Below are 24,945 nucleotides of genomic sequence, written 5' to 3'. Positions count from 1 at the left end.
ACACATGTAAAACCAAAACATCTTGCATGTTTAGAGCACATGTAAAGCCAAAACATCTTGCATGTTTAAAACCGAGCTCATAAAAATCCACAGTAACGTTCTTGTAAGTGTTGATAACTTTGTATATAAAAATTATTATTCTTTATTTATTATTTTCTGGGAGTCACAGGTTATTAAAATTCATATTTCAATTCTCAAAAAATGCTTTGGACTTGGAATATACGGGATATTTAAAAACATATGTGAAGTCATTTGTACTGTACCTAAATATCAGTAGAAGTGGATAACTCATTTGGTGTACCGTCCCGATTTCCTCATATATAGTCATTGTGTATTTAAGACCATTCCTTTCAACATCCCATTGGTCGACCACATGACGTCTCTTAATTATGGTCGTACAAATTATCTTTTTATCAAATAAGAATTTGGCGTGAGACATCTGGCGGCCAAACTATCGTCCTCCAAAATAGGACCCTTGTTCATACATTATTAGAGAGAGAACGGGCTCTGTACAGCTCGTACAGCTTGCACAGGAGTGACTGTATATTGTACATACACTAGAAAAGTTTGTTCACCATTTTTTCACGGATTTCTTCGCAAGCGAAGGACATGCAGTGATAATTAGAAAACTCTGAAATATGAAGACGACTCCACAACTTTAAAAAATCCAATTAGGATGAGACACAGTAATTGTGAGGTGTTAACAGACCCATTTCACTAAACTACGCATTTGATAAGTGTCTAGTAAAACTATTTGCCCTTGTAACATCAAATAACTCAATTTTGCTATAATGTCGTCTTCCTTTTCTATTGTTTTCTGGTTATCACTGTGGTTTTAAGAGTATCGTGAATCTAAATGGCGGTTTATTTGAAATTAAGGATACCATTACTTCAAGAAAATGGCCTTTATCTCATATGATACTTTTTAGGGAACTTGCTTACCAAGCAGTACAGTACAGTGTAGTACAGTACAAACATGGGCCTGTACATCATGCTCAAAAACAATCCCAATAAAAAAGGTAAAAATTATTTCTTAAAAAACATATTTAAAAAAATCTTAATCATTTTATTTTACAGATGGAAGAAATGATTATTTGGATTGATGAAAAATTGAAAAAAGTTCTCTCATCCTCTCCCCAAACTAAAATTTCAAAATTGGGTAAATACTTGAATATTGTAACAACTAGAAATGCATGATTGCGAAGTCCTACATTTTACAAGATAATTTTTCAAATTTTTATGAATTCAAAGAAAAAGTAGTTTTCAAGTCTATGGACAAGTCTGACGTTTGAAGCTAGCAGTTATAAAAAAATACTTTTATTTCAGAAAAGTTTATCACTGAGTACTCAAAGAAACTAGGCGGTCAGAATATGGTCATCATCCGGTAAAATTTTAAATTTGGAAAACAAATTTCTGAATAAAAATGAAATTTTTGTTCAGGGCCAAATACAACCTTATCGGAATGTATGGGCGGCTCCCTGGTTTTACGCAACAGGTGAACCAAATATCTTGAAGTTCGACTTAAATCTTTGGAATAACTTTCGGCAATTATTCGTAAATCTTATTTTAAAGTAAAATTTGAAAGTAAATAATCACTAACCCAGGGGGCGGAAACGTCATGTATGTGTGTTTGTACCAAAAGAGTGTGTGTAAGTAATAACGAACCTAAGACGTGTACTGTAGGTATATAGAGTACATAAGAATCTCGGTATTTTTACGTCTATGAGAGTACATTTGTTTATTGTTAATTGTTTACATTTAAAATTAGTTTAATATACATGTAATATATTATCTAATTAGGTCAACACATATAAGCCAAATTTTCATGCAAAGAATATAATTTGATTAAAGTTTACAATAAACTACTCATTATTCAAGCTTAATTATAATTGACGACATTGTTCTGCAATTTCCTTGACTGTAGTCATGTTGTTTGTCTATACCAAAAGAGTGTGCGTGTGTAATAACGAACTCGTCTGCGACTGGTTTTCTCATGCCAGACCAGCGCCATTTCCCTTCCCTTTATTATTATTCCACGCTAAAAACCCCTAGTCTATTATTACTGAAGATTGGAAGAATGTTGTTCAGATTTCGACAATATCTATTTTATTTGATAAAATTAAATCTGAAAGAAATTCTTAATATCTCCGGTAATATTGACAGCACAAGAAAGGCAGACCACATTTTGGAAATTCTCGGACTGGTAGATTTTGGTGGTTATAATTTCAAGTATTCTAGATGTAGACATTTTTATACATTACTTCTATAATATCTATTCTAAAAGATCGGGGTAGCGCCAGGTCATTTTCAATATTCATCTGCGAATCCAAAGGCTTGAAGGACATTTCGCAAGGCTCATGGCATCCCTGCATCCCATCCCTAACAAAACTTATAAAATTAAAAAAAGGGACAATTTTCATGCATTTATTTGTCTTGTCTGTTCTAAACTAAAATTAATATTTCAGGAATTTGAAGCAAAAGCTTTTGTTGTAATTTAAAGTGGTATTCTTTATTTGTGCGAATCACTTTTGCTCAGAAACCCCAAATAACAATGGTTTTAAGGAATTGTACATAAAACGTTATCGATGGGGTCGGTCACTTGAAATTTTGTTTGTTGAAAATTAAAAAGCACCAAATGATTTCTCTTTTTGATTTAAACCCAAATACTTTTCATTAGATGTTAATTGGGCCAAGCATATTAAGGATAAGGAACAAAAAATGACGAAAATTCCGTTAAGGAGTAATAATTCACGTTTCTTCAACTTACTGTTAATGGAAAAATCGCAAAAGAGAAAAACATGCCTAGCCTAGTTTGTACAACATGCCTAGCTCTAGTTTGTACAACATGCCTAGCCCTAGTTTGTACAACATGCCTAGCCTAGTTTTTACAACATGCCTAGCTCTAGTTTGTACAACATGCCTAGCCCTAGTTTGTACAACATGCCTAGCCTAGTTTGTACAACATGCTTAGCTCTAGTTTGTACAACATACCTAGCCCTAGTTTGAACAGCATGTCTAGCCCTAGTTTGAACAACATGTCTAGCCCTAGTTTGTACAACATGTCTAGCCCTAGTTTGTACAACATGCCTAGCCCTAGTTTGTACAACATGTCTAGCCCTAGTTTGTACAACATGCCTAACCCTAGTTTGTACAGCATGCCTAGCCCTAGTTTGTACAACATGCCTAACCCTAGTTTGAACAACATGCCTAGCCCCTTGTTTGTACAACATGCCTAGCCCTAGTTTGTACAACATGCCTAGCCCTAGTTTGAACAGCATGTCTAGCTCTAGTTTGTACAACATGCCTAGCCCTAGTTTGAACAGCATGTCTAGCTCTAGTTTGAACAACATGCCTAGCCCTAGTTTGTACAACATACCTAGCCCTAGTTTGAACAATATGCTTAGCCCTAGTTTGAACAACATGCCTAACCCTAGTTTGTGCAACATGCCTAACCCTAGTTTGTACAACATGCCTAGCCCTAGTTTGTACAACATGCCTAGCCTTAGTTTGTACAACATGCCTAGTCCAAGTTTGTATGAATTGCCTAGCCCCTAGTTTGTACAACATGCCTAGCCCAAGTTTGTATGAATTGACTAGCCCAAGTTTGTATGAATTGCCTAGCCCAAGTTTGTATGAATTGCCTAGCCCCTAGTTTGTACAACATGCATAGCCCCTAGTTTGTACAACATGCCTAGCCTAGTTTGTACAACATGCCTAGCCCTAGTTTGTATAACATGCCTAACCCTAGTTTGTACAGCATGCCTGGCCTAGTTTGTACAACATGCCTAGCCCTAGTTTTTACAGCATGCCTAGCCCTAGTTTGTACAACATTCCTAGCCCTAGTTTGTACAACATGCCTAGACCCTAGTTTGTACAGCATGCCTGGCCTAGTTTGTACAACATGCCTAGCCCTAGTTTTTACAGCATGCCTAGCCCTAGTTTGTACAACATTCCTAGCCCTAGTTTGTACAACATGCCTAGCCTAGTTTGTACAACATGTCTAGCCCTAGTTTGTACAACATGCCTAGCCCTAGTCTGTACAACATGCCTAGCTCTCTTTTGTACAACATGCCTAGCCTAGTTTGTACAACATGCATATCCCTAGTTTGTACAACATGCCTAGCTCTCGTTTGTGCAACATGCCTATCCTAGTTTGTAAAACATGCATAGCCCTAGTTTGTACAACATGTCTAGCCTAGTTTGTACAACATGCATAGCCCTAGTTTAACAACATGCCTAGCCTAGTTTGTACAACATGCATAGCCATAGTTTTACAACATGCTTAGCTCTCGTTTGTGCAACATGCCTATCCTAGTTTGTAAAACATGCCTAGCCCTAGTTTGTACAACATGCCTAGCCCTAGTTTTTACAGCATGCCTAGCCCTAGTTTGTACAACATTCCTAGCCCTAGTTTGTACAACATGCCTAGCCCTAGTTTGTACAACATGCCTAGCCCTAGTTTGTACAACATGCCTAGCCCTAGTTTTTACAGCATGCCTAGCCCTAGTTTGTACAACATTCCTAGCCCTAGTTTGTACAACATGCCTAGCCTAGTTTGTACAACATGCCTAGCCCTAGTTTGTACAACATGCCTAGCCTAGTTTATACAACATGCCTAGCCCTAGTTTTACAACATGCCTAGCTCTCGTTTTTGCAACATGCCTTTCCTAGTTTGTAAAACATGCATAGCCCTAGTTTGTACAACATGCCTAGCCTAGTTTGTACAACATGCCTAGCCCTAGTTTGTACAACATGTCTAGCCCTAGTTTTTACAGCATGCCTAGCCCTAGTTTGTACAGCATTCCTAGCCCTACTTTGTACAACATGCCTAGCCTAGTTTGTACAACATGCCTAGCTCTAGTTTGTACAACATGCCTAGTCCTAGTTTGTACAACATGCCTAGCTCTTGTTTGTACAACATGCCTAGCCTAGTTTGTACAACATGCCTAGCCCTAGTTTGTACAACATGTCTAGCCCTAGTTTTTACAGCATGCCTAGCCCTAGTTTGTACAGCATTCCCAGCCCTAGTTTTTACAACATGCCTAGCCTAGTTTGTACAACATGCCTAGCCCTAGTTTGTACAACATGCCTAGCCCTAGTTTGTACAACATGCCTAGCTCTCGTTTGTACAACATGCCTAGCCTAGTTTGTACAACATGCATAGCCCTAGTTTTACAACATGCCTATCCTAGTTTGTAAAACATGCCTAGCCCTAGTTTGTACAACATGCCTAGCCTAGTTTGTACAACATGCCTAGCCCTTGTTTGTACAACATGCCTAGCTCTCGTTTGTACAACATGCCTAGCCTAGTTAGTACAACATGCCTAGCCTAGTTTGTACAGCATGCCTAGCCCTAGTTTGTACAACATGCCTAGCCATAGTTTGTACAGCATGTACAGTCCTAGTTTGTACAACATGTACATTCCTAGTTTGTACAACATGCCTAGCCCTATTTTGTACAACATGCCTAGCCCTAGTTTGTACAACATGCCTAGCCCTAGTTTGTGCAGCATGCCTCGCCCTAGTTTGTACAACATGCCTAGCCCTAGTTTGTACATCATGCCTAGCCATAGTTTGTACAACATATACAGTCTTAGTTTGTACAACATGTACAGTCCTATTCCTAGCTTAGTATCATGTGTTTGACTTATATTAAAATTCTCGACTCGTAAAAATCGAACTTAAGTTAATCGGGTTTAGAAAATAATGTATTATAAAAGATTTTTTTAATTTTACAGAAAATACATTAGAGAAATTATCAAAACTATTGAATAGGATACAGAAGAGGATTCTGATGTTGTTGTAGTTATAATAATGGTAGTGGTAGTAGTGGGGGTGGTGGTAGTACTGGTGGTGGTGGTAGTGGTAGTAGTGGGGTTGGTGGTAGTGGTAGTTCTGGTGGTAGTGGTAGTTCTGGTGGTTGTGGTGGGATTATTTGCTGTTGTATCTGTGGTAACATCTGCAGTTGTATCTGTGGAATAATCTGTTGTACCATCTGTGGTTGAATCAGTGTGGTCAGCTGTAGTAGAATCAGTGGTATCATCTGTGGTAGATTCTGTGTTATCGTCTATGGTAGTATCTGTGGATTCATCTGTTGTAGATTCATTGGGACCGTCTGTGGTAGTTTCTGTGGATTCATCTGTGGTCGATTCATTGGGACCATCTGTAGTAGACTCAATGTGACCATCTGTGGTAGTTTCTGTGTTATCGTCTGTGGTAGTTTCTGTGTTATCGTCTGTCGTAGTTTCTGTGTTATCGTCTGTGGTAGTTTCTGTGGATTCATCTGTGGTAGGTTCATTGGGACCATTTGTGGTAGATTCATTGGGACTATTTGTGGTAGATTCATTGGGGCCATCTGTGGTAGATTCATTGGTATTATCTGTGGTAGATTCATTGGGACCATCTGTGGTAGAATCATTGGGACCATCTGTGGTAGATTCATTGGGACCATCTGTGGTAGAATCATTTGAACCATCTGTGGAAGATTCATTGGTATTATCTGTGGTAGATTCATTGGGACCATCTGTGGTAGATTCATTGGTATTATCTGTGGTAGATTCATTGGGACCATCTGTGGTAGATTCATTGGTAATCTGTGGTAGATTCATTGGTATTATCTGTGGTAGATTCATTGGGACCATCTATGGAAGATTCATTGGGGCAATCTGTGGTAGAATCATTGGTAACATCAGAACTAGATTCATTGGGACTATCTTTGATAAAATCATCTGTGCTAGCACTAAGTTTTGAGTTGAATGTATTAATTGGATTGGCTGTAGTGAAAGCAACCGTAAAAGCTGCAAACACAACAATGATCCTAACATCAACCATATTGCTCTTGTTGTGTTTTTTAACTAATGCTTAGTTCAATTGTTTATTTATTATATAGACTTCTTATCTGAAATATCCCATGTTCATATTACGGATATAAAAATCAATTAGCATATTATTCAGCACTAAATAAATATAGGATTTCTTTGTAAAATACAGTTTCCGACAAATTATAAAAACTTATAGGTAAAGAGTAATAAATATATAAATATGTAAAAACAATCTTTTTATGAAATGTAAAAAATGATTATTTAGGAGAAACTTTATATGATGTTGAATTATGAGTAGTTTTTTTTTTCTTTGGTTAGTTAGCATTCAAACTTTTTTTATACTTTTGAGAGGCTTCTCATGAATTTGAGATTCTGTTAAAAAATTTTTTAGTAATAAACGATATGGCCACCGTTCTTGTAATCACAGGAATTTTGTTTTATTGGTCTAATAAAGATAATAGTATAATGTCCTGCATTCTGTCGATAAATTTATTGTTTTGTTTTTTTAAATTATCAATCATAACATGTTTTGTAATTTTCTACAATACTACATCAAAAGAAATTGCGAATTACAAAACTTAAAGGGAAGATAGCAATGTCCGATTTACAACGGTACCCTTAAAAGTGACTTGATTTATTGCTTATAGAAGCAATGGAAAAACTCACAAAAATAAACACTTTTGAGTGAGAAAAACAATTGAATCTTTCACATTGTTTATCAGATAAAGGTTTCAAGGGAACCGTTGTTAATCGGGCATTGGAATCTTCGCATGGAGGGTCACAGAAAATTAAGCTTACAGACCCTTTAAAGGGACTGACTGGCTATGTAAGATAGTTAAACTGAGTATTCAGTGTTGTTGACTAATTCTTTAGGATTCATTTGAGACATATAAAATTTTTTGAAGATCTGTAAATCCTGAGTTTGAGCGCAAAGTCGACGTTCAAAATCGTAGTTTTCAGAATTATTTTTTTAAAATTATCAAATAACGACGACAACAAATGTAAAGAAAATTAATCTTATCATTGAAAATTAGTAATCTTGTTCAATTATTATGCAAAAAGATTTTCTGCAGATTTTCTGGAATTATTATTGAAAAGACGACATATGAAGAATTTGTAGAAATCTGCGAACAAATTAATAGAAAATAAGAATTTCAATTTTAATGATGAAAATTAAATAATTGATTCAAGCATTGATTTATTGACAAATTTCTTTTGAGAAATATGTTCTTAGCCATCTAATTAGTTTACTGTATAATTTTTACTTTATTTTTCGTCGTCGTTATTTAATAATTTTAAAAAACCGATTCTGAAAACGTATCCATCCAATTTCATAATTTTGAACGTCAACTATGCACTCAAACTCAGAAATTATACATCGTGGAAAAGTTTTATATGTCTCAAATGAATCCTAAAGAATTTATTAACATAACTGCATACTCAGTTTAACTACCTTACATAGGCGGTCTGTCTCTTTAAGTAAAAGAGGTAGAGTGAAGATTACAATCATTCTTCAGTTTTCTGGTCCTCCTTCTGAAAAAAAAGGTTGCGTCGTTTTTTACATCTTTTTACAGGTTCTCGATCTTCCCATGTAAAAAATAAAACTTGAAGTAATAAACATAGTTTTTGTTAATTTACGTTTACTTGAAACACACACATTTTTCAATTAAACTATTTAATAAAAATGTTTAATAAAACTGCCCGTTTAATCTAAATATCTTGAACAATAAACCAAATAGTTTGGGAACCCAGTATTGCCTGGAGAGAAGTAAAACCTAAAAAATCACTCTCTTCAGCTGAAACTTTAAACCAAGCTATAAACATTCCCGTCGTGCTTCCGAGTTCGACAATACAAATTTGAGGCAAATGTCGGATTTACATACAAAAAAACAAACAAACACCCATGACAAACAAATTAGTATTACTACGACTGTACGTTCCTCTTACATGTATGCCGTATGGGTTTACTGTTTCTGAAACCTACGGGGTGACCCACGAAACATGACAGTAGAATGACGACTTGAAAGTTGTTTTTGATTTTTGATATAATTTGTCAACCTAATTGTAGAAGTAACATTCTAAAGTTAATAATCACAAAACATCCCTTGAATTTAGAATTTCCAAAATGTGGTTGTCTTTTTTGTGCTTTCAAAATTACACAAAATCTGAAAAATCTCGTTCAGCTATCGACAATTTTCGTTTTATTCAACAGAATTGAAATCTGAGCAAAATTCTTAACATCTCCGGTAATATTGAATATTGAATATAGCACAAAACGGCAGACTACATTTTGTAAATACCAGGACTAGGCGAATTCAATTGGGTTTTAGGCTGATAGTCACAAATAAATATCAAAGACGACTTACAAGTCGTCTGGCTACTGCCTTGTTTCGTGGGATACCCTTGATAGAACATTTAATAAATTATCAAAGGACTTTAAGGACCAATGACAAAATTCAACTGTAATCTAAAGTACTTGGCTTGTCTGAACCCAATAATTATCAAAACGGTTGAACCAAACCGGGCTCACGTTTTTGTTGAAAGTCTTCTGACCCCAGAGTGTTTATGACTGGTAGAATTAAAAAATGTTGCCCGGGAAAAATGTCGACATTTTTTAAAAGAATCCTCGAAAATTGGTGTTTATTGGGGAACGATTCAATAATGATGATTTGAAAAGAAACAGTTAAATGCTAAAAATGTTAAGAGAAAAAAACCTACTACTTGTAAATATTTAGAGAGTTTTAGATAGTCTTTTAAAACATTTTTGTCAAGACGACATTTGATAAATTCTTCCGATGTATTCGTTATTAAGGGTTTCACTGTATAATAGGCCAAAACGAGAAACAAAAAGCTAAAAACGAAAATGTTTTTGCAATGTTTTTGGAATGGTTTTGCAATGTTTTTGGAATGTTTTTGTAATGTTTTTGCATTGTTGATTTCTGTTGAGTCAAACATTTGCATAGCTTACTAAAAACAAACTGTTAGTTCAAACAATTTAGATTTTGATAAACATAAAAAATTCTTGAAGTGACTCGCAAAAAACCTTAAATTGTTAAAAATGGAATTTAATGAAACTTAAGTTAGAAATCAATCGAGATTTTTTATAACCATTTTGTACTTTATAATTCATGCCCAGATTATGCTTTTTTTCTTATAGTATATTCTTTAATGTTAGATTAGCTGTCTATGTAAGTACTGTGCTATAAAATTTAATTGTTCCTGTATTTACTCAAAAAATAAAAATTATAGACTAATCAACTTTGCAGTACATTCTCCGCAAAGGATTATGGTAAAATATTGCTTGCATTATTGTTTCGTTAGGGATAGAGTAAAGGATAGAGTAAAGGATATAGTAAAGGATAGAGTAAAGGATAGAGTAAAGGATAGAGTAAAGGATAGAGTAAAGGATAGAGTAAAGGATAGAGTAAANACAGTATGTAGTAAACAGCATGTTGATTGTAGACAGCATGTAGATTGTTTACAGAATGTAGATTGTACTATATAGCATGTAAATTGAAGACAGCATTTAAATTGTAGACAGCATTTAAATTGTAGACAGCATGTAGATTTTATACAGCATTTAAATTGTAGACAGCATTTTGATTGTAGACAGCATGTATATTTTAGACAGCATGTACTTAGATTGTATTGTAGAAAGCATGTAGATTGTAGACAGCATGTAGATTGTAGACAGAATGTATATTGTAGACAGCATGTATATTTTAGACAGCATGTACTTAGATTTAGATTGTAGACAGCATGTAGATTGTAGACAGCATGTATATTGTAGACAGCATGTATATTGTAGGCAGCATGCAGATTGTAGACAGCATGTATATTGTAGACAGTATGTAGTAAACAGCATGTTGATTGTAGACAGCATGTAGATTGTTTACAGAATGTAGATTGTACTATATAGCATGTAAATTGAAGACAGCATTTAAATTGTAGACAGCATTTAAATTGTAGACAGCATGTAGATTGTATACAGCATTTAAATTGTAGACAGCATTTTGATTGTAGACAGCATGTACTTAGATTGTAGAAAGCATGTAGATTGTAGAAAGCATGAAGATTTTAGATTGCATGACGATTAAATAGTCTGCGCTTGAGGTTGAGGATGAGATGAGGCTGAATAAGGAGACCTCTAGGAGGATATGCATGTCAGCTAAATACTAGATTAAATAGATTTGGATAGCAAAGGTGTAGGAGTTGGACGTCTGTGTAGAACCCAAACTGAGGGCGGAGAGGACCTAGGAGGAATGACACAGGAAATGGAACATGTGAAGCAAAGGTCGACTGCCTCTGCTGCCTTTCAGACCACAGGGTAGAGTCAGAGAAACTAAACAAACCATGTGCTTAAAAAATTGTTGTAAGTAAATAAGGTGAACTGCTTACCTTCTAATAGGAACCAAACAGATCAGATGCATCCATAGCAACAATGAGCGGGGCGTGAAAGGAGCCAGTTCAGCACTTTGCCTCTGGATGATATCGTTGACTTTCACGATAAAGGTTAGGAATTGTAAAATTTTAGGCTTCTAGGAGCTCCACAAGTGAATGTCCTGTTACAGTTTTTCATTAAAAAAAAACGATAAGGAAGCAGAAAACCATACTCAAGTATTCCTGATGGGTAGAAAGATGTTTAAAATTCCATTATCCTGCACTGCGTTCCATGGAAACCAAATGGAAGATGCATACTCAGAGAAGTAGAAGTATATGTTTAATGTTTATCAAAAGAAGAACAATAAGAATAAGTAAGGATTCAAATGGGAAGCCATTAAAACCACCACAAAGGAGAAGAACAAAAATAATGAAACTATGTTTTAACTGAACGAACAGTTTTATTAAAATCTTTTGGTATAATTTTGACACAGTTTTATATCAATTTCACGAGACAGGAACATCAAAAGAACTCTTATATGTCTCAATCATCTCCTGAGATTCTCAGGTTTCAACCTATACCCCCTTTCATTTTTCCTTTCCAGTGCTTTACAGTGCTTTTACAGAAAAGACATTTAGAAAAAGTGTAAACGTGCCCCCAGCCCAACTCCCAACTAGTCATGTGTGCATATAAGTACAAAAATACACTCAGCATTTTTTTCATAATTTGATTTTATTCAATCATTAGGTTATTTTTTTTCATCATTTAAAGTGTTTTAGCAAGTTTGGTTCAAAGAATTTGTTTCTCTGTTGGCTTTTAACTATATTGTTACACACAAAGTAAAGGATAATGTGAACATTTAAAAATTTTGAAAAAATTACTTCTTATCATTCATAAGGTTAAGAATTTAATCCTCCTCAATAAAATTTACGTGCTATTTTCTTTAATAAGTGTAATTTAGAGTTATTTTCTCTTCAAAAATGACGTAGATCTTTTTACGAGCAAACTTGTGGAGGTTTACATTACAAAGTAAGAAAAATAACATGTTTGCATTAAATAAAATAGATAATTAATTTTCTTGCGGCGATCAACAGGTTATTTCTAAATGTGATAGCAATTAAGCTTTTGTACAATACATACATTATGTATAATACATACAGAGCGTCATGTTAGATTATCTCCAAGCTTTAACGCCAAAATACAACCATAATACTCGAAAAAAACTAGTATTTTTCACAAGAAAATTCTTATATGAGCCTTATTCAATTTTACAAAATGATTCATTCTTTTTTGATAAGTCCCGAAAATCGTAGTTTAGACAGATTGACGGTCTAATATGATGTAGGACACCCTGTATACTGCAGCATACTTAATGAGAACCAGATAACTCCGGAGCATAAAGATATTCCTTGTGCATTATTATCTGCTTTTGATATTGTTAGTTTTCTAGCAGTAGCTTGAAAATCCACTTACTAGCCCTATCCCTGCTGGGGTACTGGAAAACCTGGATACGCAGGATAGGACCCCCCCCCCCCCTTCTAAATCTCATGTTTTATTTCCAAATATGACAAATGATACATAATTGGAAAGCTCGAATGCCCAACTTTTAGAATCTGAAAAAAATTGCAAATTTGCCAAAATTGATTTTTTTGCAAAATCAAGATTAATATTAAAAATGTTTGCAAAAAATATGTCCAAAAAATGATAAAATTAACATTTTTGAAAAGCCCTTGACCATGTCAATTCAAATATGCAAAAAATTTCAGAATTTTAAATAACCTGAGGTGTTATTAAGAAAAACTAAAAATGACGGATTGTATGCAAATAATATAATTGGCAAAAATTTCTTTGCAACACTTGTGCAATCTGTTTTCCAAAAGGCAAACAAATTATCTAAATTTGACAATTGAAAGTGGGTCAAAACAAAGATTTAGTTTGTTACAGGAAAAGTCAGAAAATTTCAACAGCCTCAGACCAATATTTTTCAAGTTATGTAAAAAAAAACTACAAGGGGGTGGGTCAAATTGACCCCCCCCCCCACCGCAGGAATAGGGTTAAGTATGACGTCTATTGTCTAGGGTTTCCATTTTTTTCGAATCATTTTTGGATCCGTCTTTTCAAGCTAATTAAGTTGCTTGGAAATTCAGTCTTAAACAGAATTATGTCTGTTTTAAACATTTTATATTTAGGAAATGACAGAAGCAGCCTGGCGGAGAAAAATTGTACTTTGTGAGGAGATTTTACAAGTTTTAAAGGTTAACAAGTTCAAGGTGTCCCACGAAACATGACAAAACGACTTGAATGTCGTCTTAGATCCTGGAAGTTCTGACATTCAGTCATCAACCCGATTAAAGTTCTTAACACAAAAACACACTTTTATATGCAGGTCCTGGCATTCCAAAATGTGGTCTGCTTTCTTGTGAGTTGTCAATATTACCGAAAATTTCAACAGCGATCGTTCAGATTTCAATTTTGTTAAATTAAACCAAAATTGTCAAAATCTGAACGAAATTCTTCATACCGTGGGTAATATTAAAAGTAAAAATATAGCAGACCACATTTTGGAAATAATACTGTCATGTTTTGTGTGACACTCTGTATTTGTATAAACAAACCTACGGAAATTAGTAGATTTATGATTCTTTAGTTTTAAAAACATACCTAGAAAGGATAACATATAAATTAGACTATATATATATATTTCCAATGCAGTGGTCGCCAAAATTGAAATCGTAAGTGGTTTTCACCGTATTGATATATACGACGACGATTGTTAAAGTTCACAACTGCAAGGAAACATGAAACAATTCCGTTCAGACAACTTTCAAGTTTATCTTAAATTTAAAGGGACTGTGCAGTTTAGAGGTTTAGTTTCAAGAAATCCTCAATTTGAATACAGGCACGCTAGATTTACTGTAGTACCCTTGGAACTTTTGAAGGATATCTCTGTTATTCTATTTCAATATTGATTATTTTCAATTGTGGTCCTCCAGACAAGTGGGATGCGGAAGGAAGGGGGGTGAAACTATATCTTTTGATAAAGAAAAACAAGGATATCTTCCTCATTACTTGTCCTAAAGGTTAAAAGGAACCTTTGTGAAATGTGCATATAATTATTGAAATTGAGGGACAATTAAAATTACGTTTACAGTCCCTTTAATCTGCTTCTATTCAGGTTCTAGAGTCAGGTCTAACTACGTTTACAGTCCCTTTAATCTGCTTCTATTCAGGTTCTAGAGCCAGGTCTAACTACGTGTATAGTCCCTTCAATCTGCTTCTATTCATGTTCTAGAGCCAGGTCTAACTACGTTTACAGTCCCTTTAATCTGCTTTTATTCAGGTTCTAGAGCCAGGTCTAACTACGTGTACAGTCCCTTTAATCTGCTTCTATTCAGGTTTCAGAGCCAGGTCTAACTACGTTTACAGTCCCTTTAATCTGCTTCTGTTCAGGTTCAGAGCCAGGTCTAACTACGTTTACAGTCCCTTTAATCTGCTTCTATTCAGGTTCTAGAGCCAGGTCTAACTACGTGTATAGTCCCTTTAATCTGCTTCTATTCATGTTCTAGAGCCAGGTCTAACTACGAGAAAAGGAAGGATAATGTTTCTTTTCAGGTTCTAGAGCCAGGTCTAACTACGAGGAAAGGAAGGATAATGTTTCTATTCAGGTTCTAGAGCCAGGTCTAACTACGAGGAAAGGAAGGATAATGTTTCTGTCCAGGTTCTAGAGCCAGGTCTAACTACGAGGAAAGGAAGGATAATGTTTCTATTCAGGTTCTAGAGCCAGGGCTAACTACGAGGAAAGGAAGGATAATGTTTCTGTTCAGGTTCTAGAACCAGGTCTAACTACGAGGAAAGGAAGGATAATGTTTCTATTCAGGTTCTAGAGCCAGGTCTAACTACGAGAAAAGGAAGGATAATGTTTGAACTGTATTTACCCCTAGGTAACACAATTATTGTTTGAAGGGGCGTTAACAGGAATTTGTTGGGGGGGGGGAGGGTCTTAAATTAGTTTGGTTCACACGGTAAATATCCCTTCGGGGAACAATAGGACCCATTTAAGTATACACCCCTATAATTAGAACAATACAGTTTTTCTAGAAAATATCTACCTGGTATTCTACGACGTCGACATCCTAGATTTTTAATTTTTTAACAAATATTTAAGAATAGTATCTATATATGGTCATAGGTCTTCCTCGAGCTTTCTAGTATAGGACTAAATCATTGACCAAGAAAAAAAAGTTGCTTCGACAATTTAGATTTCTAAAAATAATAGTTTTAACGGCAATATAACAAGTAAATTCTTTACGTGCCACATAGGCAGGGCGGTCCGCGTCAATTATAGACCAATATCTACATGATTTGTGGACTATGTATCTTGTATTTAATAGTTCAAAAATATTTCATTTGTTTCTTTACTAAGATTTTAGTTTTTACCTAGATTGGTGTAGAACATTGATGTGTGTACAAAAAAGCACCGTATAGGTCAAAGACTGTCTAGAAGTTCGATTTAATTCCCATGTTTTCTGGGACCCCCTGTATATTTACACTTATCTCTTTCAGCAATGGTTGGGCAGTTAATCTTAAACAAAGACAAGGTAAATATCATTTTACTTTTAACTGTAAGCGTAATCTCAAGTTGTCCTCCGTGTAAAGACGACAATGCCCGATTCACAACGGTATCCTTAAAGCCAAATATGAATAAGATCAAAGCATATAAGTATTATCGAAGTTAGAAGTTTTGAAACATAGAAAAACGACAATATCTTCCACATAATTGGTCAGATAAAGGTTGGGTCCCGTTTTGAATCGAACTTTGCCATCTTTGCATGGAGTCACTTGAATTTACGCGTTCAGTCCCTTTAATCCAAAGGTATATATTGTATAGATAATCCCCCTCTTCGTATTTCTTTTTCAACCCCAGAAGCATGGATATGTTTGCGTTAAGCAACAATATTTTGAAGGTTTTATTCGCAGAGTTCAGGAAAAAGTGAGTTTTTAGAAGAATAAAAAGGTTGGACAAATCTTGCCACCCCCTCTCCCAAACATAAAAAACTGTTGTTGAAGATATAAACCCCGGTTATTTACTGTAAATCCTAACCCTCTCTCAATTTTCGCGAACACTTTCTAATAGTTCTAAAAATAAATCATATTTAGAGCACAGCTAAGAAAATGTTACAGAGAAGTTTGGTTACCCTAAAGCTTGTGATTCAGGTAAGTAAAATAGCTCATGGTGCTAAGGATGTGCATGTCTCATTGTGATTTCCCATGCTGGCATGGCGAAAAAGTCGCAGGCTGTATCTTAACAATGTCTAACGAATCAGACTTTTGTTTCAACATTCTGAGCCGCATAATTGCCTTTCTGTCTCTCCTTAATCATAGGCTCCCTAGGGCTCAATTAATCAAATTTACTCATTAGACACTCGAGGCCGTAAATGGAAATCCACAATTGTATTACTAGATTCAGAGCCGTAATCCTCAATTTTGATTCTAAATCCCGATCTCAATGTCGTTTCTATGAAACCGAGCAGTAATTCTCCGTTTTAATTCTAGATCCTGAGCTGTAGTTCTTTATTTTATTTCTAGATTTGGAGCCGTAATTCTCCTTTTAATTTCTATATCCTAAGCTGTAATCCTTCATTTAGTCTCTAGGTCCTGAGTCGTAATCCTTCATTTTTGAGCTGTAGTCCTCCTTTTTGTTTTTCATTTTATCTTTTACCAGGCCAAAACCTTTTAAGATCTGATAAGTTATCCATCATTTTGTTTTTAGATCCTGGGCCGCGAACCTGCTGGAACTTGGGAGTACAGAACAGCAAATGACAGCCAACAAAACGTTGAACAGTTACAAGAATTGATTAACAGTCTCGGATAAAATAAAGAACATTTAAACATATTAAACCTTTAAATGATATTCTGGAACGCGAAAGAAAAACCATTTTCTGGATAAGGTGGTTTAATGAATAAAATTTGACTTTGCAAATACCATTCATTTAAGAAGAGCCGAGTGTTTCAGAAATAAATATATTTATAAAGGAGAGTGTATGTGTACAAGGAACCTTAAATGCAAAAATAATCTATCACAAAGAACCCGCGGCAAGTAAGAAATCTTATAATATCTCTGTAAATATTGATAGCAGCCGGTTGTATTTTTGAATGTAGACTCATATAATTGCCTAGGAGCAGGATATGAAGTCAGATTGTCGACATCTCCTTCAGGAGACTTGGTACCTCTGAAAAGTGACCCTCGTCGGCTCCGATTTTTCTCCGGCCAAGTTGGACTTATTAGCCAATATTTATAATATATAATCCCAATGGCCCCTTAAATAAATGAAAAAAAATCCTCAAGTTTTTGAGGTTCCAAGTCTCCGGAAAGAGATATCGACAATCTGACTTCATACCCGGCTGCTATTAATATTTACAGAGATATTACAAAATGTCTTATTTTGCCTGTGTTAAAGTCGTATCCTTTGTAGGTAACCCTGCTAAAACTTTACCATAATATTATAGAATTCAAATTCATTGAACAGTGTAAATGGAAAAAAACGACAGAAGGATTTGTTGTCGTCTTTTCTCTACAAACTAATATTTAAAAAGATAAGAATATTTTATTTTCCGTTGGAAAAGATTTTATTGAAAAAAAATTACAATACACAACAATAATGAGACCATGAATATTTGAGACTTCTACAGGACAGTTCTGAAAAAATAAATAAGTTAAAATTAATGATAAATAATCATTTAGTTTATATAAATTTGTATAAATCTGATTGAAGTTGGCAAAATATTAACATTAACAGTGCTCAGTGTTTATATCAATACAATGAAGACGACTTTACTATTAAGTTTTTATTTCTGACAAGCTTGTTTATAATTCTAAGTTTACAAGTAAACAAAAAGAAGTTGTTAAATGACAACTTCTTTGTTTCCATTTTTATGTGTATCCATGCGGTAAGAAAGCTTGGTCAAAAAATGTAAACCGAAAGTCGTCTTCTTTGAATTGATAAATACGACAACGACTGTTTCACAATTTCCGCCAGTTGTGTTTGTCTGATTAAGTATTAAGTTGTGTTTGTCTGATTAAGTATTAAGTTGTGTTTGTCTGATTAAGTATTAAGTTGCTGTTTTTGTGTTAAAAAACATTTCGGATTTCTCTGCAAAGTTACCTTCCGCATTTCTAGCTCCAGAAACATTGGAGAAATTATCAGAATTACAACGTTTTTGATTCAGAAAACCGTTGTTAGCTTCCACAATATTTATCAGAGGTTTCAAAGGATTCGTTGTGATCTGGACATTCACCTCTTAACATTACTCGGGGATCACTTTAAATTACGAAGACATTCCCTTTAAGGGTGAACATTTTCAAAGATATTAAAAACCCATTTTCTCATGCTTAGCCCATATTTACCTAAATTCTATCTTTAGCCTCCAGCATAACAATAGAGTTTCCTCGGACAACCACCATACCAATCTCATTCTTTGTATTCTAGATAGATAAATATAGATATTTAGATAGCTAGATGTAATTAAAGATCAGTTCGATAGGTAGCTAGATAAATAGATGTATGAATAAAAATAGAAAGATATGGAAAAACAGACTTATTGAATATACATGGTACAGTCTAGTATAAGATTTTTGGACCCCAGCCCCTTCCAATTTCTTAATTATTGTCCATAACTAGATAGATAGAGATAGATATTTCTACCTGCTTGGTGATCTCTGTAGTATTATCCAGAACTAGATTCATGAAAGGATCGAAGCCGGTTAGAACTCCTTCTACCTAAGATCAATCAATCAATCAATCAATCAGAGTTTTAGGTACATATAATGCCCAAGATGAATGTACTAAATCAGGAAAGAGATATGGTATGTGATAGGGTCCCTTATGTTCAGAGGTATATATTAAAATCATTTGGATGAATTGGAAAAAATTAGAAGAAAGTTATGTTTTTGATTCTATTTTACTTTTCCTACGAAAATCACTTCCTCAATTTTGAGAAAAATCGTGAAAATAATATACAACATGAGAAAAAATGTTTTTTTTTTCAAAAGGGGGAGGGGGAATTTATTATAGAAAATATACAGTACACCCCTGAAATTAGAATTGCTTGTTAGGGTTTGTATTACTAATGGGTAAGATAATAATTTTAAGGGTGAAATCATCAAAATTTTGGGTAAAAAATAAATAACTTAAGTTTGAGCAGAATTATAATTATTTATCATGAATGAATAAGAGAGAGTAAGCTGAACTAGGTTTGCGTTGAGAAGAAACTTAATTCAGAAATTTCACAAGCTGTGACAAATCTAAATATAATTTAAAATTCCAAGAGAAAGAAAAACCAAGTTTTAAAGCAATGTTGGTAGGAAAAAGATGAATCACGGTATCAAATATTTTATCATTAATAATTTGATGATGATAGATGTTGCTCGTAAAGATCAAAGCCGGGATCTCATATCAGCTGTCGAGGGAGTCAGAAGCCTAAAAAATATTACTATTATGCTAAAAAAAATATGATAAGTAAAAAAAGTTTGTCAAAAAAATATCAAACTAAGAGAGGTGGAGGGACGGACACTGAATAAGTGTTACCTGCGGCTTACTTGAGACTAACATAATGCCATTTGTTAACATCAGCAGGCAGGGGTTCATCAGCTGCAGCTCCCAGCATCTGAACAATCAATCAATCAATCAATAAATTAAAGACTAGTAGCGGAGGTCCTCATTAGAGAAATAATTCAAGAAATCCACGAACAAGATGAGATAAATACTTGAAAACAGAAAATTCAAAAAGAAGAAAACTAAAAGAATTACTCATCCTTCAGCAAGGGAATAGTATTCAAATGACAAACAACAACTAGGGAGGGGACAGGGGTGGGGGGGGGGGGTGAATATTTTTTCAAAATGAAAGTCCTGTAAAATAAACGAAAAGTTGAATGTATACATTCTGCACGAAGCAGAAAAGAAAAATTTTAGTTCTAGTGTCTTATTTTCCTTATATTTAATAGTATATCTTTTTATCCCATTCCTGGCTTAATCATATTCACTATGTGTACAAAGTCCCCCATAATAGTCTACAGCAAACTTTTTTTTGTAATTCATCGAAAATGTCGTCATTTTAGTCACTATATGTAGTCCCTTTGTTGTTGGTTTGTGTAGTCTGCAGTAAATAGTTCATACAAGTACTTTGAGACTATTATATCATAATCCGTAAATAGTCTTTCTGTAGTCCCTCTGCCCTTGTTAACCAGAGAGGTGCTATAACCCTTTTCTTCTCTTGTCAGCTGCAAAAGTCCTGTTAGGCCGATAGAATCCTTATTTTATCTTGATATTCTTCTTTTATAATAAGCAATTTCATGGGTCGTCAGTTTCCTAAACCCTTAAATGTCATTTTTTATAATAAACATATGAAGTAACATGTTATTTATTTATATGGGTTTCTTGAGAGATAAATAAAGTGACTGACTTTCTTCAAATTGAAAAGGAGAAAATAGTAAGAGTCTCTATTATAAATAATGTGCGATGCGCCAAAGAAAAATGTCGGTGTTTTATCTTAATATTGATATTCTTTCTTTCCATTCTGCAGGGGGGGGGGGGGAAGCCCTCTCACTAGTTGTTAGGGGAGGGCCCCCCCCCCCTAGTTGCGCCTCCTCACCGTGGGATGAATGAATAATGAATGAAAGGAAGAAAGGATGGGTGAATAAAAGGATGAATGAATAAATGAATGAAAATACAAGATGAATAAAATATTTACAACCTGAGAGACGACAGCGGCAGCGTCGTCGGCCGAAATAGAGTGAGAGTTCCCAAGGGTAGTGTTAACTAGGCTAGTACCCTAGATATACAGGTGTATATATTAATTAATCAAAGGTGTATATTTTCTCGAAAAATAATTCCCCCCCTTTTGAACTCATTTCCCCAACAATTTGTTTAGGGTTTTATGTGCTTAATTTTATAAAAATCAGTAAATATTTGGGTAATAAGTATCAAATTATATTATATTATTGGGTAATGGGCAGGGAGTAAGTAATAGAAAGTAGATATAACTGACACGGCCCGCTCTACCATATGATTATACATGCTTTGCAGACGGGTACTCCATTTGTATATGAAATATTCAGAATAGGTTATTGTATACGCGGTAAATGTACATCAGACAAATATTTCATATACAAATGAAGTACCCGTCTGCAAAGCATGTATAATCCCTGGTAAGGGGTAATCTAGAAAAATATCCACCCCTTTAATTCATAGAAAAATATCCACCCCTTTAATTCATAGAAAAATATCCACCCCTTTAATTCATAGAAAAATATCCACCCCTTCAATTCATAGAAAAATATCCACCCCTTCAATTCATAGAAAAATATCCACCCCTTCAATTCATAGAAAAATATCCACCCCTTTAATTCATAGAAAAAGCATTCCGCAAGGGCGGAAGGATTTTCGAAATTTTTTAGAAACACCTAACAACTGAACGTAAACTGGCACGCTTTTAACCTGGGAATTTTATTATTTTTCTCGTAGATTAACAAAAAGAAAAAATGAGTTTTTTTACAAGAAGACTTGTCTTCTAAAGCAGTTATTTGTTGAATAGATCATTTGACGCTAATTTTCTAACTTTGACTCGAAACCAAAGTATTCTTTTAAAAACATGATTGTGAAAAAAATAAACATTAAACAACTTTTATAATATTTGTACTACTCAAAGGTTTAAACCAACAGGTTGCAAAGATGAGAGATAATAAATTATTTAGAGCTTTTTAATAAAAAACGTCTAACCTTAGCTTCGATTTCCCCGGACATCATTTTTTTCCAGCTTTCGTTGGTCTGAGCGATCACGTTCTCGGCAAACTCACGATCCTACGATCATTTCTACATTTCAGGTTTATTTTCAGAGAACTAATATCAGCGAAAAATACTAAGTTAAGATAAGCGAATGAATTATAGAAACTTCAGGAACAATAAATTTTTGTACTGACAAAAAAGATGCCAATCTTAATTTACAACAAACCATTAGTTCTCACCTTTGGCTTGGAGTCGAAGGCGAACTCATTAGCGGGCTTTCCGTCGGGGATCTTGTAAATCTTAAACCATTCCACCGTTGCCTAAAATGTATATTATGTACTTTATATATAAAAATTTAAAGGGACTGTAAGCGTAATTTCAAGTGAATTTCCGGAAATAGAGATAGATGTTTGATTCACACGGTACCCTAGAAAACTTAGGCTGATCAAAATTTACGAACACACGAGCTGGTTATTTATTGGTATATTTCAAGTGTGGGTTCGAAATAAAAATTGATTCGCGGATTTCTACTGCAGAAAACATTTAAAAATAAGTTTTTTATATGCATAATTTAAATTTAAATGATTTTATTTTTAAAAAAATTTAAAATAAATTTCATGGGCTTCTTACCGTGAGGAAACCGGGCATAAGCTTCTCTACATCATGGATATCGTTGAGGTTTTCGGCCAGAGGATCAGTTACATCGATTCCGATAATCTTCCAATCCGTCTCACCCTACATTATACAGGTTATCAATCCGTCTCACCCTACTCAACATTACAGTTTACCAGTCTACATCAATCTACTCAACATTATACAGGTTTACAACCCGTCTCACCCTACTTAACATTATACTTGTTATAACTCCGTCTCACCCTACTCTACATTATACTAATTAACAATCCGTCTCACCCCATTTTAACATTACACTAGTTATCAATCCGTCTCACCCTACTCAACATATTACAGGTTAACACTCCGTTTCACCCTACTCTACATTATACTAATTATCAATCCATCTCACCCTACTCAACATTATACTCGTTAGCAATCAGTCTCACCATACATAACATTTTACAAGTTAACACTTCGTTTTACCCTACTCTACATTATACAGATTAACAATCCATCTCACCCTACTCAACATTATACTGGTTAACAATTCGTCTCATTCTACTCAACACCTAGTTATTTATCCGTCTCACCCTACTCAACATTATACAGTTCATTTATTTATTATACTATTTTGAATCCGATAATTTAAACTTAAACCGATTTTCTTGCATCGCTCTTTAAAGTCAAATTAATATTCAAATCCATAAGACAAAATTGGAAAAAATGCGCAAAATTGTTTGAGCCTACTGCGCCTGCGTGAACTGACCTCGTCGATGAGTGCGAAGGTTCCCAAGACCTTGAACTGAACAACGGACCCCCTGGGATGGATCTTCTGCCCGATCTCGCAAACGTCGATGGGGTCGTTGTCCCCTTTGCAGTTCGTGCTAGGGTCTTAACACAAAATATCAATAATTGAAATTGAAGAAGGTTTTACAGAATGGAGTAGGGTGGGGCCGTATTTGTTACATTTAACCAGACCATTGTTTCATAAATTGTTTCAAAAATTGAGATTAAAAAAATAATTTAATGGCGTGCTGTGGGGGGGGGGGGTTCTTTGTTGTGGACATTTTTACCTTATTTGTGGGGGGGGAGGGGGGTACCTGTATGGTTTGGATCCTCCCATGTTTGAGGGATAGCGCCATAGTTCCAAATATACCCGTGATGGGGGAAACAGTTCGCCACATACCTACAACATAAAATCAATTTAAAATCTGTGTTGTCGTAATTTCAAGAATTACCCTTTATTTCGAAAAAAAGAATTTTTCAACCCGTTTTAATTTTTACAAAAACCAGAGTTTTTCATTAAAATTGGCCCAGTTGACTGTTGAGCAAATTTTTTAGATACAAAAACTGTGATGATTATTTATTTCCTGGATTTCAAAAACTTGAGTGGCAGATTTTTTAAATAACAGTTTGGCAGAGTTTTAAAAGAAGTTGTTAAAGAAAAACATCATTAATGAAAAATCTTTTGGGAATAAAAAGCTTATTTTTGGGGGGGATTTACCATTTGTCGTTTTTGGTCAGATAAACCAGAATAGCTTGAAAACCAAACATAATAAATTAATTGAATGATTGTTGTTGATTCCGTTGCACAGGACCTACCGGAGTTTCCCCTTCTTGACATCCTGCTTGAGGGGATTGAGACTGGACTTGAGATCTATCTCTATCTTAGCATTACTCCACCGTGGGACTTCTACAACCATGTTGTAAACACCCTCTCCTGTAATATCATTCATCATTCATCGTTGATCGTTGATCATTGATCGTATTCGTCACTCATCCTTCATCATATTTATCGTTACTTGTTCATTGTTCATTATTCATTATTCATTATTCATTATTCATTATTCATTATTCATTATTCATTATTCATTATTCATTATTCATTATTCATTATTCATTATTCATTATTCATTATTCATTATTCATTATTCATTATTCATTATTCATTATTCATTATTCATTATTCATTATTCATTATTCATTATTCATTATTCATTATTCATTATTCATTATTCATTATCCATTACTCATTATTCATTATCCAGTATTCATTATTCATTATCCAGTATTCATTATTCATTATTCAGCATTGATCGTATACGTCATTCAACCTTCATCCTTTAGCATTGTATCGCTAATGTTCATCCTTCATCCTTTATCATTGTTTATTTATCGCTCATTTTCATCGTTTATCGTTCGTCAATTATCCTTCATCCTTTATCATTTATTTTGATAACTTTCAATCAAAGGGGATGGTGGAGTTGGCACATTTGATGTAGGGGGGGGGGGGCCCTGCCTTCATTTTTGGTTCAAATCTTCCAATTTTTTGGGTGCACGCCTAATT

The 24,945-nt window shown here is 34.5% G+C and overlaps 3 protein-coding genes across 10 annotated transcripts in view; 1 reads left to right on the top strand and 2 right to left on the bottom strand.

The window, feature by feature from the left end:
• LOC111707842 (protein msta) overlaps positions 1-17,182 on the top strand; it is a 32,024-nt gene extending 14,842 nt beyond the window's left edge. For 3 of the 4 annotated variants that reach the window (XM_023481005.1, XM_023481007.1, XM_023481006.1), the window contains 9 exons: positions 930-1,019; positions 1,078-1,159; positions 1,327-1,384; positions 1,441-1,495; positions 13,392-13,457; positions 15,080-15,143; positions 15,766-15,800; positions 16,360-16,416; positions 16,973-17,182. In XM_023481005.1, the coding sequence (XP_023336773.1) occupies positions 930-1,019; positions 1,078-1,159; positions 1,327-1,384; positions 1,441-1,495; positions 13,392-13,457; positions 15,080-15,143; positions 15,766-15,800; positions 16,360-16,416; positions 16,973-17,074 (609 nt within the window). In that variant the 3' untranslated portion in view covers positions 17,075-17,182. Of the gene's footprint in view, positions 1-929; positions 1,020-1,077; positions 1,160-1,326; positions 1,385-1,440; positions 1,496-13,391; positions 13,458-14,432; positions 14,790-15,079; positions 15,144-15,765; positions 15,801-16,359; positions 16,417-16,972 lie in introns of those variants that run through there. The other variant, XM_023481009.1, reaches the window with a different exon arrangement.
• On the bottom strand, positions 5,687-6,868 carry LOC111707843 (cell wall protein DAN4). Of its 5 annotated transcripts, none has more exons than XM_023481013.1 (3): positions 6,594-6,868; positions 6,186-6,547; positions 5,687-6,113 (listed from the first exon to the last, which is right to left on the bottom strand). In XM_023481013.1, the coding sequence occupies exons 1-3, from the start codon at positions 6,829-6,831 to the stop codon at positions 5,733-5,735; spliced, it is 981 nt and encodes a 326-aa protein (XP_023336781.1). In that variant the 5' UTR covers positions 6,832-6,868; the 3' UTR covers positions 5,687-5,732. The 5 variants fall into 5 exon arrangements, with proteins under 5 accessions (XP_023336781.1, XP_023336780.1, XP_023336782.1 ...); XM_023481012.1 differs by having other exon boundaries at positions 5,687-6,167; positions 6,216-6,547; positions 6,594-6,867; XM_023481014.1 differs by having other exon boundaries at positions 5,687-6,132; positions 6,229-6,547; positions 6,594-6,867.
• Positions 17,183-19,506: 2,324 nt separating the features above from the next.
• The window catches only part of LOC111707848 (inorganic pyrophosphatase), a gene marked incomplete in the record, with an annotated part of 5,976 nt that continues 537 nt past the window's right edge, over positions 19,507-24,945 (bottom strand). The window contains 9 exon segments of the mRNA XM_023481026.1: positions 19,507-19,679; positions 19,788-19,866; positions 20,953-21,030; positions 21,978-22,058; positions 22,223-22,303; positions 22,614-22,718; positions 23,365-23,489; positions 23,699-23,784; positions 24,201-24,318. Of these exon segments, the coding sequence (XP_023336794.1) occupies positions 19,795-19,866; positions 20,953-21,030; positions 21,978-22,058; positions 22,223-22,303; positions 22,614-22,718; positions 23,365-23,489; positions 23,699-23,784; positions 24,201-24,318 (746 nt within the window).

This window comes from Eurytemora carolleeae, unplaced genomic scaffold (assembly GCF_000591075.1).
Source record: "Eurytemora carolleeae unplaced genomic scaffold, Eaff_2.0 scaffold837, whole genome shotgun sequence".
NCBI lineage: Eukaryota > Metazoa > Arthropoda > Copepoda > Calanoida > Temoridae > Eurytemora > Eurytemora carolleeae.
Note: the sequence above shows the minus strand (reverse complement) of the source record. Positions and strands in the feature narration are given on the sequence as shown.

What these genes read in the sequence shown, in the direction of transcription:
- LOC111707843 (XM_023481010.1), bottom strand. Translation starts at nt 6,831, where the DNA reads ATGGTTGATGTTAGGATCATTGTTGTGTTTGCAGCTTTTACGGTTGCT. An exon ending in TACCAATGAATCTACCACAG is followed by an intron (nt 6,548 to 6,593) that starts ATTACCAATGAA and finishes AATCTACCACAG; the next exon opens with ATAATACCAATGAATCTACC.